Below are 18,244 nucleotides of genomic sequence, written 5' to 3'. Positions count from 1 at the left end.
GCTCACGTTCTGTTCCTATTGATGTTGCTGCACTAGAGTTTAAAGGGAATTCACCCCTCCAAACCCAAGTCTTCACTATGGAGCCTAACTGCTTAGGTACAGAAGAGTCCCCATATTTCTTAAATGCTTCTAAGTGATGAAAGTTATACCCAATTGAAATATCTGAAAGTCTCTGGATTTTGCTCACTTGTTTCTGGATTTTTCATGTTGGTGGGAAAGAACAGTACTTCCTACATGTGTACAAATATCACAGGACATGCTGAACCCCAAGTGCACCGTATTTTTAACGTGTGCGGGACCTTCAGCCCAGTTTACGAGAGAGGACGTACTAAGTCCTGAGAAAACACTCAGCATCACCCCTGATGCCAGCAGCGCATTTTCTGCCAAGTGCCCCAAGCTGCTGCTACCTGCCCTCCGCCTTGGCCTCCCTATCTCCCTTCCAGATGTTCCAGCCGCCACTGTTCTCTGAGATAAGAAGGCTCCCTTCAAAACACCTTAATTAGACCAGACGGCTGCTGGCTCGGGGAACTCCCAAGGGGGTTGGCCTTGCAGCTTCAACAAAGTATCAGCTGCAGGACAACCTCGCAGGGAGTGACTGCCAAGCCAATTACTGTGGCAGCTATAACCCGGGCATGGGGGGGTGGGGAGCTCATTCCCCAGGAGCTCATCTCTACAGAGCAGCAGCACCAAGAGAGAAAAGGCCGCCTCAGTGCTGCCGACAAGCTGAAGGCATAAAAATGGTCTCTGCCCCGGCAGGATCCAGGGTGAGAGGTCAGAGGATGCAGAAGCCAGGACAGAAGGAAGCAGAACTGGATAAACAAGTAACCATGACCTAGATGGCAGGCAGACAGGGAGCGGGGTGCTCCGGGCCTGAAGAGTCCTGGTTGGCACCCAGAGGAGCCGCAGCAGGAGCGCCAGGCCCTCCAGCAGGACGCTGTCAGGCTTAAAATGCCAGAGAGTCGTGCTTCCCCAAGAAGTTAGACCAGTGGCAGGGAATGTCCCACAGCAAAAACATACAGACGGGATTAGGGAGTAAAACTGTGACTCCAACATTACGGCACTGGCTAAAACAGGCACTTGCATACACATTCCCGTCTCAGCCTGTGTGAGGAAGGGATTTATTGCTCCCGCTACTCAGAAGAGAAGGCAGAAACTCTAGACGTTAAGACACCTCCCTGCGTTTGCTCAGTCTGCCCTGAGAAGCACCGAGTGCGTTCAGGCCCTGTGGTTGTGCACGTGTGTCTGTCTGTTCTGCTACCTCTCTGTTCCAGGCTGGACAAAAGCAAAACGTTCAAAGGTTAAGAACAAAAACCACAGTGGGATACAACTTCTCCCCAACGAGGATGACCGCAATCCAAAGAGCAGGTGATACGTCTGATCATGAAGACACACGAGTCCTTGGGCACTGCTGAAGGGGCCTGTAACACGGAGCAGCTGCTTTGGAAGACAACTCAGCAGTTTCATAAAAAGTTAAACTAACAGAAAACCCCCAAATAAACCCTCACATCGGTGGTCAAATGATTTTTGACAAGGGGGCCAAGACCATTCAATGGGAAAAGGGCAACCTTTTCGACAAAGGGAAAAACTGAATATTCACATGCAAAAGAATCAAGTTGTTGGACTCCTCCATCATATAGAAAAACTAACCTCAAATGGATTAAAGACCTAAAACAATGAAACTCTTAACAGAAAACATAAGGGAAAAGCTTCTTGACATTAGACTTGTTGATGATTTCTTGGACAGGACACCAAAAGCATAGACAGCAACAACAAAAACACGACTTAATCAAAATGTAAAATTTCTGTGCATCAGAAGAGCACAGAGTGAAAAGCAGTCAAATCATAGCGACAAGGGGAGGTTGCCAGGAATTGAGTAACTGAAGCTGTGGGGAGCTGTTGTTCAATAAGAACAGAGTTTCCGTTTGCAGGATGAAATACACTAGAGAGACAATGATGATTGTACAACAGGGTGAATTTCTCAACACTGCTGAACTTAAAAATGGTTAAGATGATAAATTTTATGTGATACGTATTCTACCACAACTTAAAAAAAATCATTTTCAGTAACATTATTCATATTAGCCAAAAGTGAAAAGAACCCAAAGTCCATCAACCGGTGAATTCATAAAGTGGCGCATACCTCCTGGAATGCGACACGGCAGAAACCAGCAATGGGATGATACGAGCTACCACAGGGAAGAGCTGCAAAGCATTATGCAAGGAGCCAGTCACCAAAACATCGCATAGAATACATTTCAGTTATATAAATCTCCAGAAAAGGCAAATGTATGGAGGTGGAAAGTTGACTGGGCTTCCCTGGCGGCTCATCGGTAAAGCAACTGCCTGCAATGCAGGAGACCCGGGTTCGATCCCTGGGTTGGCAAGATCCGCTCGAGGAGGGATGGCAACCCACTCCAGTACTCTCACCTGGAGCATCCCACAGACAGAGGAGCCTGGGGGGCTGCAGTCCACGGGGTTGCACAGTCGGACCCGGCTGAGCAGCAACAGCAGAAAGTCGACGGTAGTCTGGGCTGGAAGTGCACACGGGGTTGACTTCAAAAGGACACAAGGCCCTTTCTGGGGCAATGGAAACCTGGATTTCAGTGATGACTATACTACTCAGACAGTTTCCTAAAATTATTGAATTGCACACTTAAAGCCAGAGGAATTTATGCCATGCAAATTATACCTCAATAAAGCTGTGGTTTAAAAGGGCAAGAATTCGCTATTGAACTCATATCTATTCAAATATGAGTTTTCTACAGTGTGTCCCAAAATTGAGGCTTATTTTCTCAAATACAAATGGAAGAACCTTAATAAGTTACATTTAAAAACCATCATCATCATGAAAAACCAGCCCCTGGTGGGGGTGGGTCTCCATCACTGTCCTTTCTGATCAGGGAAAAAACAAAAGTCAGAGCATCCAGGTGACCACGCCTGTCAGAATCTACCCCAGCAAAGGAGAAATAACAAGCGACAGAAATAAGCCCTTAAGTAGGCTGCCCTGTTTTCACAATTAGTGAAGAGGCTGAAACAATTAAGACGGGCTAATAATAAAAGCCCTCTAGCTGGCGTTCCTCTCTCAATGACACCTTTGACCTGCTGCCCTGCAACTTTCTAGCTTGTTTGCAAATTCATTCTACCGGAATCAGAAATGGGTTTCTGTACAATGACTCCAGTTCCCCTCCTTAAACTACAGTAGAAAATGGAAGATGCAGCCTCAGGAGAGCAGGAGAAGAAGGGAGACCGACAATTTCTGAAAATGATTCCAAGAGAAGGAAGAGCGAGCTGGGGTTGGGAGGACTGGGGTGGGAGCATCTAAGATTTGATTTGCCACCATTGTGAGCCATCTGAATTCTGCTCTTAACTGTGAGCATGTCTTTTCTTTTTTTTAAATCATGTATTTATTTGGAAAAAAAAAATTTCTTTCCTCCTATTTTAAAACAGCAACAACACCCGGAGTCTGCTGTATGAGCTGTGATTCCAATAAATGCTGTCTCTGGAAGTGAACCGCTTTGGAAGCAGTTTGAATGATACTCATGGGATTTGCAGCCACGTTTCTCAAACTTTAATCTGCCCCCGAATTACCTCAGCAATCTTGTTAAAATGCAGATTCAGAATCAGGAGGGCCAGGATGAGGCCCCAGAATCTCATTTCTAAAAAGGGAGGTGAGGACCTCACTTTGAGCAGCGAAATGTGAAGGTGGCCTCAGGGATGCGACTGTTACAAACCTCTCTTCTCCCTGATTAACGGGAGCTTTCCACATATGCTGTGAATTTAAGTGGCTAAGCCATACTTTATGGGACGCGAACTTTTTTCTTTCCTCACTCGGTGATAATCCCTCTGGCTTACACAACTGCCCGTGGACGGCCCGCAGACAGCATAAAGCTGTGACTGGAAACCGGGATCTTTAAGATTTGGGGGCTTTGAGCGCAGGTAAAAGGAAGTGGGAGTGGGGAGACAGTCTTTCCTCAGGAGATGGAATTTGCCCGGGACTGAAGGTGAAAACTGGGGATCCCATGGTGGTCAGCGGTTAAGACTCCGCGCTTCCCCTGCAGGGCGAGGAGGGTTGAGCCCTGGTTCGGGAACCAAGACCCCACGTGCAGCAGGGTACAGCCAAAAAAAGAAAAAAAGTGGAAACAGAATTGGAAGGAGAAAACAGACAACCAGTGAGGCACTCGGAAACACAGGCGTCTCTGCAGACCTTGAGGAAAGGTGCCATTCTGGTCTGGAAGCCACGTGGAACCAGTACAAAAAGGACTGAGGAGAGTGGTCAGGGGTACAGAGGAGAAGAGAACTCAGCCCTGAGAAATGACCCCAGGGAAGACCACCGGGTACAGGCAGGATGCACACAGCACCCTTGCAGACCCTCCGAGACGCACCAACATCAGACCAACGGGAAAGCTCTGGGAGGAGAGCCCTGGCTCCGGAAGCCGTCCCTGCATCCAGGCTGGAGTCAAGTCAAGACCTGAGTCTTCACGGTGACCCCCGTGACCTCCAGACGCCGTCAGAACAACTCCAGGGCCGCGGCCGGCCTACGAGGGACCGGACCCCTCATCTCAGCCGAGTCAGCCCTCCAGGCCCAAAGCCAGCAGCATCCCCCGGAGGGGCTCAGGAGGCTGCGGCCACGGAGCGCAGAGCCGTGGACGTTCCTGGGGCCTCGACCGGCGTGCGTCCCCACCGTGGGCTTCGCCAGAGACTCCCAAAGCGGCCGGCACGGCCTCCAGGGCGGGCAGGGGCCCCTCGGGCTGCCGGTGATGGGACCCCTTGGTCCCACCTGCTGTCTCGGCACCGAACCGACCAGACGAGTGGCACAGACCGCGCCGGTCAGCCTCGCAGCCCCACCAGCTGCAGAGCAGGCCCCCACCCCGCTCCCCACCCGGCTCCTCGGCCAGGTTCTCGAGGCTGCCCTCAGCCCCAGCAGCCTGCCCACCGCCCTTCCCTGCATCCACGTCCCCAGCTCCCAGGACGACCACCTGGCTGCGAGGCCCCATCCCAGGCCACCTGGCTCTCCTTTCGAAGCCTCCCCTGGCTCACTCCTCTCTCACCACCAGGCCCCGCAGCCCCCCACCAGCGGCTGGAAGGAACGGCCCCCCCCACCTTGAGCACACGCCCGCCCCGCCCTGCACGGAACACGAGCTCCGCTCAAAAACACCACCAGCAAAACCAAGCCCTTGGGTCTGCAGCTCCCAAGGCCACTGTCCCCGCATCGTCCCATCTCCCCACCCCAGGGCCTGCAGGACCCGCGAGTCCGCGCTCAGAGAGGCCTGCTTGTTGCGCTCACCCAGCTGGCCAAGGAGCAAGCACCCCACGCCAAAACCTCGACCTCGACCTCCTGGCTCTAAAATATCCTGTGTTTCCTTCCTGGTGCAAAGACACTGTTAGCACGCGGATTCAGTGTGAAGTTTTCTGCCTGAAACCCAAGACCTTCCGTCAGCCGCTCTCCTCTTTACCCAGGGGACCCTGTTTCCCACTGTTTCTGTTTCCTCACTCTTCCTTGGCCTCCAGTTGGGCAAGTCACTGTATTAAGATCAATAATCACCACTTAGCACTGGTTTTTTTTCACGTTTAGCTGACTTACAATACTGTGTGCGTTCCAGGTGTACAGCAAAGTAACTCAGCTACACTGTGTGTTCACAGGTTGTCACAAGATGCTGAATCCAGTGCCCTGTGCTACACAGCAGGGCCTTGCCGTTCAGCTGTTTCGCACACAGCAGTGTGTATACGTTAAACCCAGGCTCCTAAGGTATCCACCCCCCACTCTGGGGACCGTAAGCTTGCTTTCTGAGTCTGTTTCTGTTTTGTAAGTTCACTTGTACTATTTTAGCGTCCACATGTAAGTGATACCACACGGCATTCGTCGTACTTCACTTGGTAGGATAATCCCTAGATCCATCCCTGCTGTGGCAAGTGACATCATTTCATCCATTCTAGGACTAAGCAACAGCCCAGGGGCAGAAAGTGAAGAGGAACTCAAAAGCCTCTTGATGAAAGTGAAAGAGGAGAGTGAAAAAGTTGGCTTCAAGCTCAACATTCCGAAAACTAGGCATCTGGTCCCATCACTTCATGGGAAATAGATGGGGAAACAGTGGAAACAGTGTCAGACTTTATTTTGGGGGGCTCCAGAATCACTGCAGATGGTGACTGCATCCATGAAATTAAAAGATGCTTACTCCTTGGAAGGAAAGTTATGACCAACCTAGATAGCATATTCAAAAGCACAGACACTACTGTGTCAACAAAGGTCCGTCTAGTCAAGGCTATGGTTTTTCCAGTGGTCATGTATGGATGTGAGAGGTGGACTGTGAAGAAGGCTGAGCGCCGAAGAATTGATGCTTTTGAACTGTGGTGTTGGAGAAGACTCTTGAGAGTCCCTTGGACTGCAAGGAGATCCAACCAGTCCATTCTGAAGGAGATCAGCCCTGGGATTTCTTTGGAAGGCATGATGCTAAAGCTGAAACTCCAATACTTTGGCCACCTCATGCAAAGAGTTGACTCACTGGAAAAGACTCTGATGCTGGGAAGGATTAGGGGCAGGAGGAGAAGGGGATGACAGAGGATGAGATGGCATCACCAACTCGATGGACATGAGTTTGGGTGAACTCTGGGAGTTGGTGATGGATAGGGAGGCCTGGCGTGCTGCAATGGGGTTGCAAAGAGTCGGACACGACTGAGCGACTGAACTGAACTGAACTGAACTGAACAACCCAGTGTGTATACACACCACACCTCTCTATCCATTCATCTTTGCAGACACTTAGATTTAATTAGTGCTGCCTGTAACTGGAATAGTAGCTGCTGCTGCTGCTGCTGCTAAGTCGCTTCAGTCGCACAGACTCTGTGCGACCCCATAGATGGCCACCCACCAGGCTCCCCCGTCCCTGGGATTCTCCAGGCAAGAACACTGGAGTGGGTTGCCATTTCCTTCTCCAATGTATGAAAATGAAAAGTGAAAGTGAAGTTGCTCAGTCGTGTCCGACTCTCCATGACCCCATGGACTGCAGCCTACCAGGCTCCTCCGTCCATGGGATTTTCCAGGCAAGAGGACTGGAGTGGGTTGCCATTGCCTTCTCCGGGAATAGGAGCCACCATTTGCTAACTATTTAGAATGCTCCAGATATTACACACAACTGCTAAATGAATCATCTCACTTTAACATCACCCTTGACTCAGAATCACACTGTAACACGTCCATAAGAGAGTTCTCAACTCCGACCCATCTGAATGTTTCTCCCGTGGTTTCTCTCACCATCTTGATAAATGGATTCCCTCCTCTCAGCTGCTCAGGCCAACAACCTACACATCACACACATTCACCTGTCTTTTCTTCACACGCCAGCACACCCCCCCAGTAACTCAAATCCTGTTGCTTCTAAACTCATAATACAGCCTCAAGCTGTCTCCTCACCTGTCCTCTGCCTTCATCCAAGCCACCATCCACTTAGACCCAGCCTGTAATAACTTCAAATGGCCCTCTTTTTCTACTCTTTCTCTTACACACTTTATCCTTCTTAGAGCAGCCAAAGAGGATGCTTAAAATAAGCATGTCTTCTCTGAAGATACTGGAAACAGGCCAGATCTATCAACAGGTAGACAGATAAACCACAGTACATCCATACGGTGGATTTATTTCTCAACAATAAAAAGAAGTAAACTACTGATGCATGCAGCAACATGAATGAACCCCCAAAACCCTGAGCAGAGTGAAAAAGGAACAGTGTGTGCCATGTGGGGTCATTTGTAAGAAATGCAGGAATACCAAAACTAAGCTTAGCGGGATACACACTAGATCCGCGGTTGCTTCTGGGGGGACTTTCCAAGGTGACAAAAACGTTCTGGGTCTGGCTATGAATTTGTTGAAACTGCTCGGAAGTGGGAGATCAGATCATTTCACCCTGTGAGGATGATCCAATGGGGGGGCCCCATCGGCTCCCCCACCTCACCCCTGCTCCCCCAGCCTAGTGGTCCCAACTGCCTGTGACTCCGCCAAGCCCCCTGGGTTGGAGTCTCTGCGGCAGCCTCTCCCCGGGTCCCGGGGCCCCATGCAGAGCTGGCTCCCTGCCATCACTCAGGTCCAGGACAGTCCCCTCTTCAGAGAGGGCTTTCCGGGCACACGTCTGGCGGAGCCGCCCAGGGAGCCTTGTCCACGGCTCTGTTTTCACTGTGTGTGCACGGCACTTAGCACTCTCTGCTATTTTCTTGTTTACTGTCTGCTTCTGCCACCAGAAAGCAAGCTCTCCCAGAGCGAGCGCCCATCTGTCGCTGTGTCCCTGTGTCTATGCCAGCGCCCGGCGCGATCCAGGAGGGTTTGCCGGATGAACGGGGATGCTGGCAGGACCCCTCTCTCCGCTTGACAGCCCTGAGATCCAAGGCTTGTGCAGGGGGCGGGACCCTCACAGCCCCGCAGACTCACAGCATGTTGGGGAGCCCCCCCACCCCCCATCCTGCCAGCGCTCGTGGACACATCCCCGGGGGATGGCAGGGCAGGTGGTCCTGCGGGGACGCGCAAGGCCTGGCTGCCAGGACTCACGTCGCTGTTTCAGTGCGCTGACCTTGGCTTCCCTGGCCTTCTGCCAGCCAGTTTCAACACCGGCTTGTTAGAGCCGATGCAAACTCGGCCAAGCCGAGCAGCGGCCATCAGTCACTAGGATGTTAGGAGTCACCCCGCACTTCTGGACTCTCCCGAAGACCACAGAAGCCTCCCAGGAGGCTGCCCATGCCCAGCGTAGGTGGGGGCCAGCTTGATGGTGTGGACTCTATGGAAATACCCCCTCACACCTTGCCCTGAGGTCACTGAAGAGACTACAGGAAAACTCCTCCTAAGGTGAGGTGGTGCGTCACTCCAAGGGAATCATTAGAGACATCATTCACACTTTTTTTTCCAAAATAAATGCATTTGACTCCTGCTTAAAAACATAGTAAGTCCTGTGTCTGGGCCTCTGGGTACAAACAGAAGAACAAATTAAAGAAAGCCTATCGTGTGGGGAGGAATAAATTGGGAGATTGGAATGGACATAAACACACTGCCATGTGTAACACAGAAAACAAGGGCACACTGTGGGCTTCCCTGGAGGCTCAGCTGGTGAAGAATCCGCCTGCAATGCGGGAGAACCTGGGTTTGATCCCTCGGTTGGGAAGATCCCTTGGAGAAGGGAAAGACTACCCACTCCAGTATTCTGGCCTGGAGAATTCCATGGACTATGGGACACGACTGAGCGACTCTCACTTTCACTTTCACTCAAGGACGTACCGTGCAGCACAGTGTTCAGTGATGACCTGAGCGGGAAAGAATCAAAACAGGGTGGTTTTGTGTGTAACTGATTCGCTCTGCTGGACACGGGAAGCTAACACAACGCTGTTCAGAAACTGCACTCCAGTAAGCAGTTTTAAAAAAGAAAGCCCACCTGAGTGGCAGTCTTCCTAAATTGCCCTTGGAAACAAATGTTAAGTGAATATATAAATGGGGATAACACCCCCCTGTTATATATACGCACACACAAGACAGAAAGATGAAAATCCAGGTGTGCTAACCGTATCAACTACAGAAAAGATTACTTTATGGTCCATATGATTCCATTAAATAGTAAGCTTATCTTCAATATTTAACACGGGTTTTCAAGGATGAGTTGTTTGGGAAAACCAGAGGCTGTACAGTAATCGAGCTGCCTCATTGCCGCTCCTGGGGAGGACGGGGCCCTTAGCGGCCTCAGCAGACAGTTCTGGAGACCGGGTGGGTGTGAACCAGGAGGAACGGTCTCTGTGCTGCGTGTCCACCCCCTGGGCAGGTAACAGGGAGGTGTCGGCGTCCACTGGAGCCTTCTGGACCAGACTCCAGCCACCACACACAATATGCATGTCTCTGCGTGGCCCACAGGACACAGTGTAGAGCTCAGTCACCGTCCAGAGCCAAGGGGGGCGACGGCAGGACCTGGCGTGACATTCACCGGCAAGGGCTCCCCAAGGGCTGCAGGGAAGAGGGAGGCCACAGGCTGCAGGGCCCGCGTCTCATCCAGCCCCTGTCTCCATCAGAGCAGCCAGCACACCTCCCAGATTTCCCGCCACAGTCTTACCCTCGTGGGTTCTTCCTGTACATCTCAAGATCAAATTCCCATCTTTTCTTTCAGAAGCCTAATCAGGGGACTTCCCCGGCAGTCCAGGGGTTAGGAGGCCGTGGTCACTGCCGGGAGCCTGGGTTCAATCCCTGGTCAGGGGACTGAGAGCCCACAAGCCACGCAGAGCGGTGCAGCCACCAAAAAAAAAATAAAATAAAAGTTTCACAAGCCTAATTAAAATTCATCCTAGTAAGCTGTCCACATCCAATGACTTCCATTCTGTAAATGGTTAACCAATTTTAACTTGTTTTCTAGCTTAAAAACATGGGCTTTTATGAACTAGGGCTACAGCTGAGAACACACACGCAGCCTAGGCTGCCACGTGGAGCGCCAGAGCCAGAGGCAAGGAGGCTCTGCCGTGCTGTGACTCCACTGATGTGACCTCCACAGGAGGCAAAGCTGCCAGGAGGCAAGGAGCATCAGGAAGGAGAGTCCTGGCAGTGGGGAGGGCGCACGCGGGTCCTCTGGGGGCTGGAAACGCTCCACAGCATTATCTGCGTGACAATGGCACAGACGTGCACATATGCAAACGCGCACCCCCAAATCCTCACACACACTGAAGACCTGAGCACTGCACCAGCTGCGCAGCACAAGTGTAGAGAGACTGTTTCGTCTGGATTGTGCTGAAATTCTGCCGCATGTGCAGTCTTATCTGGAGCTGTTCAGGGACTCCTAAATTCCCAGGACCTGCGAGTCCTCACCTCTCCAGCCCATCTGGCACCTGGGACGGCCGGAGTCGATATCCCTTTCATCTCCCTTCCACAGGGAACTCTCTGGGGCCAGGGCGGTGGCGCTCTTGATTGTCAGCTTTAAAACAATCTAGGGCATGCATCTGTCTGCCCGGGTCAGTCATAAAGAACACTTACTCTGCTCACTTTACGGCCTGCGCGTCTCAATGAACTAGAGAAAGCCTTTGAACATCTCTCTCAACAGGAGCACAGTACACACCAATCGGGAGCAGGAGAAGGCCTGCCACGAACGCAGGCCTCGATAAACCATCTGCAGGAAGGCGCCCTCCCCGCCTGGGACACGAGGACGCGGGTGCGGGCGGCTCCCTCCTCCGCTCTCAGCCCTGCAGTGGCTGAGACGGCCTCCCAGCCTCTCGTTCCCCCAGGTGGAAGCATCAGATGACGTGCAGCAAAACACTAGCTAGCGACAGAACTGCTGATAGCAAAGGAAACTGAAAAAATAACACAGACGTCCGTGGAGCGCCTGTGTCCTAACAAGGCTCGGAGAAGCTCGACAATCTTGTCTTCACGGTAAACCTTCGAAGCGGCCCCTGCCACCCGCTCCACCCACGAGGAGACTGAAAGGCAGGCAGGTGAGGCCTGCCCGGGGGCACCAGGCTGGGGGGCAGGCCACCCTCCAGGGGGTCGGCTGGCCTGCAGTCCCGCACAGGCACGGCGGCAGATTCAAAGCGTGGAGGAGGGTTCAAATTAGGAGGCTGTCCAGAGCCAGAAACCTCTGACAGCTCTTCCCGAACCTTCCTCTCAGGATGGAACAGACAACTCCGTCAGAAGCCGCTGAGCCGCAGACACCCAGGCTTTACTGGCACTGAGTTGAGTATCCAGGTCTCTCATCTGAGAAGGAGATGTTCTGATTGTTCCACGGTACCTGGAATGAAACTGCATGTTTCACCCTCAACGATCCCTATGACCGGTCAGACCCGTGGATTTACAGAATTAAATGGACGCAGGATTAAATCCTGCCAGTGTGGAAGGTAACCAAGTTTAGATCTACTGAACGGTAAACACACACACACACAAGACCCACCAGCACGGGCTCACAAAACGCTTATTTTTGCAATCACAGGCTTCCTAAAACAAAACAGTCCTCAGCAGATTTTTGTGCTGTTTTGCCCTATAAACTACTTTTCTCAGTTACATAAAACTGCAAATTGTAATCTGAAGGCTTTGCAGGCTGGCATTTCAATCTTCTCTGAGAGTTCAGGAGGACATAATCCAACTTGGTCATCTTTCTCACTTTCTGTATGGTGCCTGCCAAATGAAACGTTCTGCCCAAATGCCTGGTTCCAGGGCACCCCATTTTAGAGCGATGTGGCTAGAGGCTGAGAAGGTTTTTTTTGTTTTAAACATTTTATCTACCCACCTGGGTGTGCTGTGCTTTGCTGTAACAATATTGCTGATCTGAAAATGTCTCCACTTTCAGCTGAGTTTCTGTTTGCAAACCAACAATCACCTTACATAAAACATCACCTTTTAAAAGGGTGCCCACAGTGGGAGGTGGGGGGTGGGGCCCAGACTTTTGGGGGGTGGGAGGGATGGCACGGTGATAACACTGGACTGCAGTCCTGTAAGCACTACTGGACACGTTTACTCAAAAGCATCTGACTGCACACAGTTGATGGTTTCATGGTCTATAAATTATACCAAAATAAAGCTGTTTAAAAATATGCCCAGGATTCACAAATGAGATTTTTTTCAGGTTTTGAGTGCTATTCAAATTAACATGAAAAGTATTCATTTTTTCCCCGGCTGCAAAGTTATGGTACTGGGGGACAAATCAACGTTCTCCTGAGGCAGTTTCTCGGCTTCTGCACCGTTGTCTCAGGGGCCGGGTCCCCGCGGTGGGTGGGGAGGGGTGGCCCGCACCATGGGCCGTCACCAACACCCCAGGCCTGTTCACCAGCTGCCACCAGGGCCGCCTCCCCCCGTTACAATGGCCGAAAATGTCCCCAGACTTTGCCAAACATCCCGCGGCAGGCACAAGAGCTCCTGGGTAAGAAGAGCCGCTGCTCCAGATGCTGGAACAGCAGTCTGCTCCCAGGAGGACGGACAAACGCAAACAGAGGCTTCCCGCGCTCCCCGCAACTTCAAGGCTGGTTCTCGGCCCCCGTTTGCCAGCGGCCCCGACACCCCCAGCGCAGGGAGCTTTCTCTCTCACAGCAGCACCTGTGCCCGTGCCCGCTGCGTTTCACTCAGGGCCCCTTCTAGATGATAAACCATTATTTTTTAAATGACTAATTTTCTAGCCCTGTGCCCACGTCTCTCTCTCAAGTATGGCTCTCAGCCCAGAATCCCATCAACTGAGTCCTCTGTAACTGCTTGGTGGCCCCTGACTGGGACCCTGAGCACAGCGCCAGGCAATTTCTTTTCTTGTTTTTAGTAATTTTTAGTGCAGTATTGCAGAGAAGGCAATGGCACCCCACTCCAGTACTCTTGCCAGGAAAATCCCATGGACGGAGGAGCCTGGTGGGCTGCAGTCCATGGGGTCGCTAAGAGTCGGACACGACTGAGCGACTTCACTTTCACTTTTCACCTTCCTGCATTGAGGAAGGAAATGGCAACCCACTCCAGTGTTCTTGCCTGGAGAACCCCAGGGACGGGGGAGCCTGGTGGGCTGCCGTCTCTGGGGTGGCACAGAGTCGGACACGACTGAAGTGACTCAGCAGCAGCAGTGCAGTATTGTGGATTTACAGTGCTGCGTTCGCTCAGGTGTACACCACCGTGAATCAGTTACACATACACATTCACCCACTCTTCCTCAGAGTCTTTTCCCGTGTAGGGAACCACAGCTTGTTGAGGATGATTTCCTGTGCTTATATGATACACAGCAGTGTGCACGCGTCAACCCCAATCTCCCAATTTATCCCCCCCATGGCTTTCTCTCCTGGTAACTATAAGTTTGTTTTCTACATCTGAAACTCTATTTCTGTTTCAGCACCAGGCAGGTTCATTTTGCCAGCGCGGACCCAACAGTCTAAGGTTCCAGGAACATTCTGGGACCTTCTGTCTTTGAACTTCAAGGCTGAAGTCATGGTCTCCGTCTTAGAGATGAAGCAAGCCAGGTTCAGAGGGAAACTCCGTGACTGGTGCCCAAGGCCACACACGTGGCAGAGCTGAGACAGGAGACTAAGCCCCTCGTTCCTTCTCAACTCCCACGTCTCCAGGGTACCCTCCTCTGAGCTGCTCAGAGGATGCGTGGACCACACACCTGCTGGTGCTCAGACACAGGAGCCCATCTGAAGTCCTCAGTGTCACCCTGTGAGGTGGAGGCTCCTAGGCCCACGTTGTAGACAAGGAAACGGAGAGTGAGGTAAAGTCCGTGTCCAGGGTCACGCAGTGGGGCCTGAAATGTGAACTCAGGGGGCTCTCGCTCACCACCCCCTCCAGCCTCCTCTCGTCAAGAAATAGCCTATTTCACTAGGAAAAGTCAGGTAATGGTTTTGGTTTTCCGGTACATAAATTACACTCTCATTCAAACAGATGTGGATGTGGGCTCCTTGTAACTTACTCGGGGTTCCTTCTATAACACTAAAAATCTAGTCCTGTGCACATCTGTGAGAGCCCTGGAAATGCCCTATGTGAAAAATTGCCAATTCCCTCCACCCAACTGTGAAGGAGTGGTCAGGCTACAATTTCACTACTGGTCTTCTAGCAGTTAATCATCTCGGTTTTTTCTAGCTCATTCAGCCAGTCAATAACCACATCACTTAGGATCTATTCAGAGTGACAAACACATTATCAAATAATCACACAATTAAAAGTCAAGATAAAAGCACCAGGAAGAAGAAATAAGTACAGAGGGGGTTTCTGAAAATTTAGAATGGGAAGGCTGACTAGGGTTGTAAATGTGATGCAAGGAATCTGAGATTTTCAGGAAGAGCTGGGAGTTCACTTGAAGGTGAGGGAAGAGGAGCTTTCGGTCCTGGTGAACAGTACGTGCAAAGGCCCTGAGGCAGAAGGGAACCCTGCATGCACGGCCCTCAAAAGGGGCCAGAGAGACAGCAGTGGCCAGCCCACACAGGGCCTTGTGGTTTGAGAGTCCCTTGGACTGCAAGGAGATCCAACCAGTCCATTCTGAAGGAGATCAGCCCTGGGATTTCTTTGGAAGGAATGATGCTAAAGCTGAAACTGCAGTACTTTGGCCACCTCATGTGAAGAGTTGACTCACTGGAAAAGACTGATGCTGGGAGGGATTGGGGGTAGGAGGAGAAGGGGACAACAGAGGATGAGATGGCTGGATGGCATCACTGACTCGATGGAGGTGAGTCTGAGTGAACTCCGGGAGTTGGTGATGGACAGGGAGGCCTGGCGTGCCGAGATTCATGGGGTCGCAAAGAGTCAGACACAACTGAGCGACTGCACTGAACTGAACTAAACCGAGGGACAGAATACGGTCAGACCTACATTTTTAACGATCGCTCTGCCTGGGTCACCTGAGCGACCTGAGCCAGGACACAGTTCAAAGAACTCTACTCTGGATCCTGCAAAACAAGTTTGTTTCTTTTTTTTCCCTCTCTGGGGTGTGGTGCCCCTCCCTGGCTAGGAACTAGCTCCCTTCTTTTTCTGTCTGTTTGTGAAGTTTAAAGGCCAGATCTTTTATCAGGTCTGAGGCTTATTTTCTTTCAATAGCTCCAACACCCGCCCCACCCCTCACCCCCAGGAACATACTTGTCTCTTTCCAGAGAGATGTCACTTTTGCCAAGTGGCCGCTCAGTGACAGAAGGTAGGGGAATCTGTCCTTTGGGGTTTTCTTACATAAAAGGTACAGGCAAGCTCAGAAAAGAATACACATGCTGGTCTCCTGCACCTCCTCACACTCAAGAACAGTTAAAAAACAAACAAACAAAAAGCCCGAGATAATATTAAGACCCCTGGCCTCCCTCTTGGCCACGCACACCTCCCCACCAACCCTCTAGGTCCCGCTGGCCCAGCTCCAAGCTGTCATAACTACTTTCAGTTTCTCCACTACAAGAAGCCGCAGCTCACCCCTGCACCGCTAAGAGTCCTTAGCACCCACTGACACTTCCTCCAGGAAGCTATTCCTGCCCAACCGAGCTTCAGTCCCTGAAGGCCCTGCTCTGAGTGCCAACAGCATTCTAAGGAGGCAGGTTTTCTGAGATTCATTGTAACTGGTTCACCCACCACTTGCACGCAAGGCCGTGCACACGTCCGGCCAGTAGCCCCAGAAGGACACATTCTGGGTGTCCCTGTCCCAGCTAGCACAATGCCTGGCCCCCTGATGGGAATCCCTCTAACACTGAATGAATGAGTGAATGAGCAACTAGATATGGAGACTTGCAGCCTCCCAGGACCAAGAAAAGAGACCCTCGATGACAAGGTTTTCCCTTCCAATAGGTTTGGTTGTCAATGGGAACGTAAAACACTCAAGTTACAAACTTTAGAAAAGGTGCTAATTTCACTCATGAACATTTGAAAGGATTAAAAATATGAATGCAGGGCACAGATGCTCAAGGGTTTTAGACAGAACCAAAACTTCAGGCAAGTTAGGGTAGCAGCAGGGTGAGAAGGAACCCGATTAAAAAACCAGACTAGAAACAGGGAGCGGACAGGCGCCGCCGGGCCGAGCCCCTCTGGTTCTGAACCCGCGGCCGCGGGGTACCTGGGCCCGTTCCCGGCCCGGCGCAGACCTGCCTTGCGCCCGCGGCTCCCCCGCCTCGTTCTCACTCATCTAGGGCGCCTGGCAGGCACCCTCCGGGCCCTTCTAAGAAACACTCTCCTCTTCGGTCACTTTTGCTCCTTCACAAACACCAGCCTCGGGGCACCGCTGTCTCCCAGTTTCAGTAATCCGATACCGTCCCGGGTGGCACTGGGGTTTGCCCCTCGGGATGGGGCCTGTGAGCCGCCCAGCATCACACCACCTGAGAGCAGCCTCTAAGCCTCGTCCCAGCCCTTCGGACACGGAGTGAGCATGGAAGCGGCTCCCGGGAGATGCCCGTGAACACTCAAGTTTGAGTGGATGCTACACCAGGCGACAAGCCTGTACGGAACCGGGAAGGGTCCACACAGGGCGTGAGCGGCGCGGAGGGGAGCGCACCCAGGAGCCGAGAAGCCCCTGCAGACGCTGAAGCCTCCTGGCCGGGGACGCGCGCGCGGGGTCACCGACCCCGAGCGCCCGGCCTGGCCGCCTCTGCTGGGGGCGCAGGGCCGGGACGCCCGTCCCCGCCCCGCCGTCACCCAGTCCAAGCCGAGCTGACAGCGGCCCCCCGGCGGCGTCTCGTCCGGACGGGCAGGGGAGCCGGAGTGCTGTTTACAGCCGAGAGCCGGGGCAGCGTCCCGGCTGCACCAGTAACAGCACGGGGCGCCCGGCCGCCCGCACGCGCAGCGCCCCGGGCCCCCGCGGCCGCTCCCCCCGCCCCGCGAGCCCCGAGTCCGGGGTCGCGCCCCCGCTTCCACCCAGCTCCGCCCAGCGAGGTGAGGACCGAGCGGGGCGCGCAGGTCCCCGAGAGGGGCTCCCAGGGACCCGCTCCGCTCCCGGAAGGCGCCTCCGGCGAGCTCCTACAGAGCAGCAGCGCCCGAGGGCAGAGCGGGCGCGGAGCAACGCCTGCGGGGGGCGGGGAGGGGTGGTCCTCCTGGGGTCGGCGCCCCCTGACGGGGCTCGGCCCGGGGCGGCCCTCCGGCCCGGGGGCGGGCGGGGGCCGGGCGGCGCGCCTACCTTACAGGCGGAGTACACCCCGAGTTTCTCCAGCTTCTTGGCCCGCGGGGCGGAGCGCAGCTGCGCCTTCTTCACGGCGATCCGGGCCGAGCAGCCGCCGCCCGGGCCCTCGGCCGCGCCCGCCGCCGCCCCCGCCGCGGCCGGCCCGCAGGAGCCCGCGCCCCCGGCCGCCGCGCCCGGGGGGCCCTGCGGGGGCGCGGGGGGCAGCGGGGGCGCCCCGGGCGCGGGCCCGCCCGCCTCCGACATGCCGGCCCGGAGCGCAGCAGGCGCCGCCAGTCGGGGCCGCGGCCGCCGCCAGGGTCTCCGCCCGGCTCTGGGCGCCGGAGCGCGGGACCCCCGCCCGTCGCCCGCCGCCCGCCGCCCGCCGCCGCCCGCCGCGCGCCGAGGCCGCAGCTGCTCGCGGAGGGAGGGGCCGGCGCCGCCCGCCGCCCGCCCGGGCCTCCTCCCCGCGGGCCTCCCCGCCCGCCCGGGCGCTCCTCCCCGCTCCTCCCCGCGCTCCTCCTCCCGGCTCCCCGCGCTCCTCCCCCGGCCCCTCCCCCGCGGCCGCCCGGGGCGAGGCCCGCCCGGGGGTTGGAGGGGGTGGAGAGGGAGGGAGACCCGGGCACCTGCCGGCCGCCCCCCCTCCAAGCCGTCCCCGCGGGGGCGCAGGCGGGAGAGACGCGCCCCGTCCGTCCCTCGACTCCAGTCCACCCTCCCTCGGAGCCGGGCAACTT

At 54.1% G+C, this 18,244-nt stretch overlaps 1 protein-coding gene across 1 annotated transcript in view; it reads right to left on the bottom strand.

Annotated features, from left to right (window-relative positions):
- Positions 1-17,792, bottom strand: part of KAT2B (lysine acetyltransferase 2B) — a 97,610-nt gene extending 79,818 nt beyond the window's left edge. The window contains exon 1 of the mRNA XM_027549779.1: positions 17,532-17,792. Within this exon, the coding sequence (XP_027405580.1) occupies positions 17,532-17,777 (246 nt within the window). The 5' untranslated portion in view covers positions 17,778-17,792. The remainder of the gene's footprint in view (positions 1-17,531) is intronic.
- Between the last annotated feature and the right edge of the window lie 452 nt (positions 17,793-18,244).

The sequence above is a fragment of the Bos indicus x Bos taurus genome, chromosome 1 (genome assembly GCF_003369695.1).
Source record: "Bos indicus x Bos taurus breed Angus x Brahman F1 hybrid chromosome 1, Bos_hybrid_MaternalHap_v2.0, whole genome shotgun sequence".
Classification (NCBI taxonomy): domain Eukaryota; kingdom Metazoa; phylum Chordata; class Mammalia; order Artiodactyla; family Bovidae; genus Bos; species Bos indicus x Bos taurus.
Note: the sequence above shows the minus strand (reverse complement) of the source record. Positions and strands in the feature narration are given on the sequence as shown.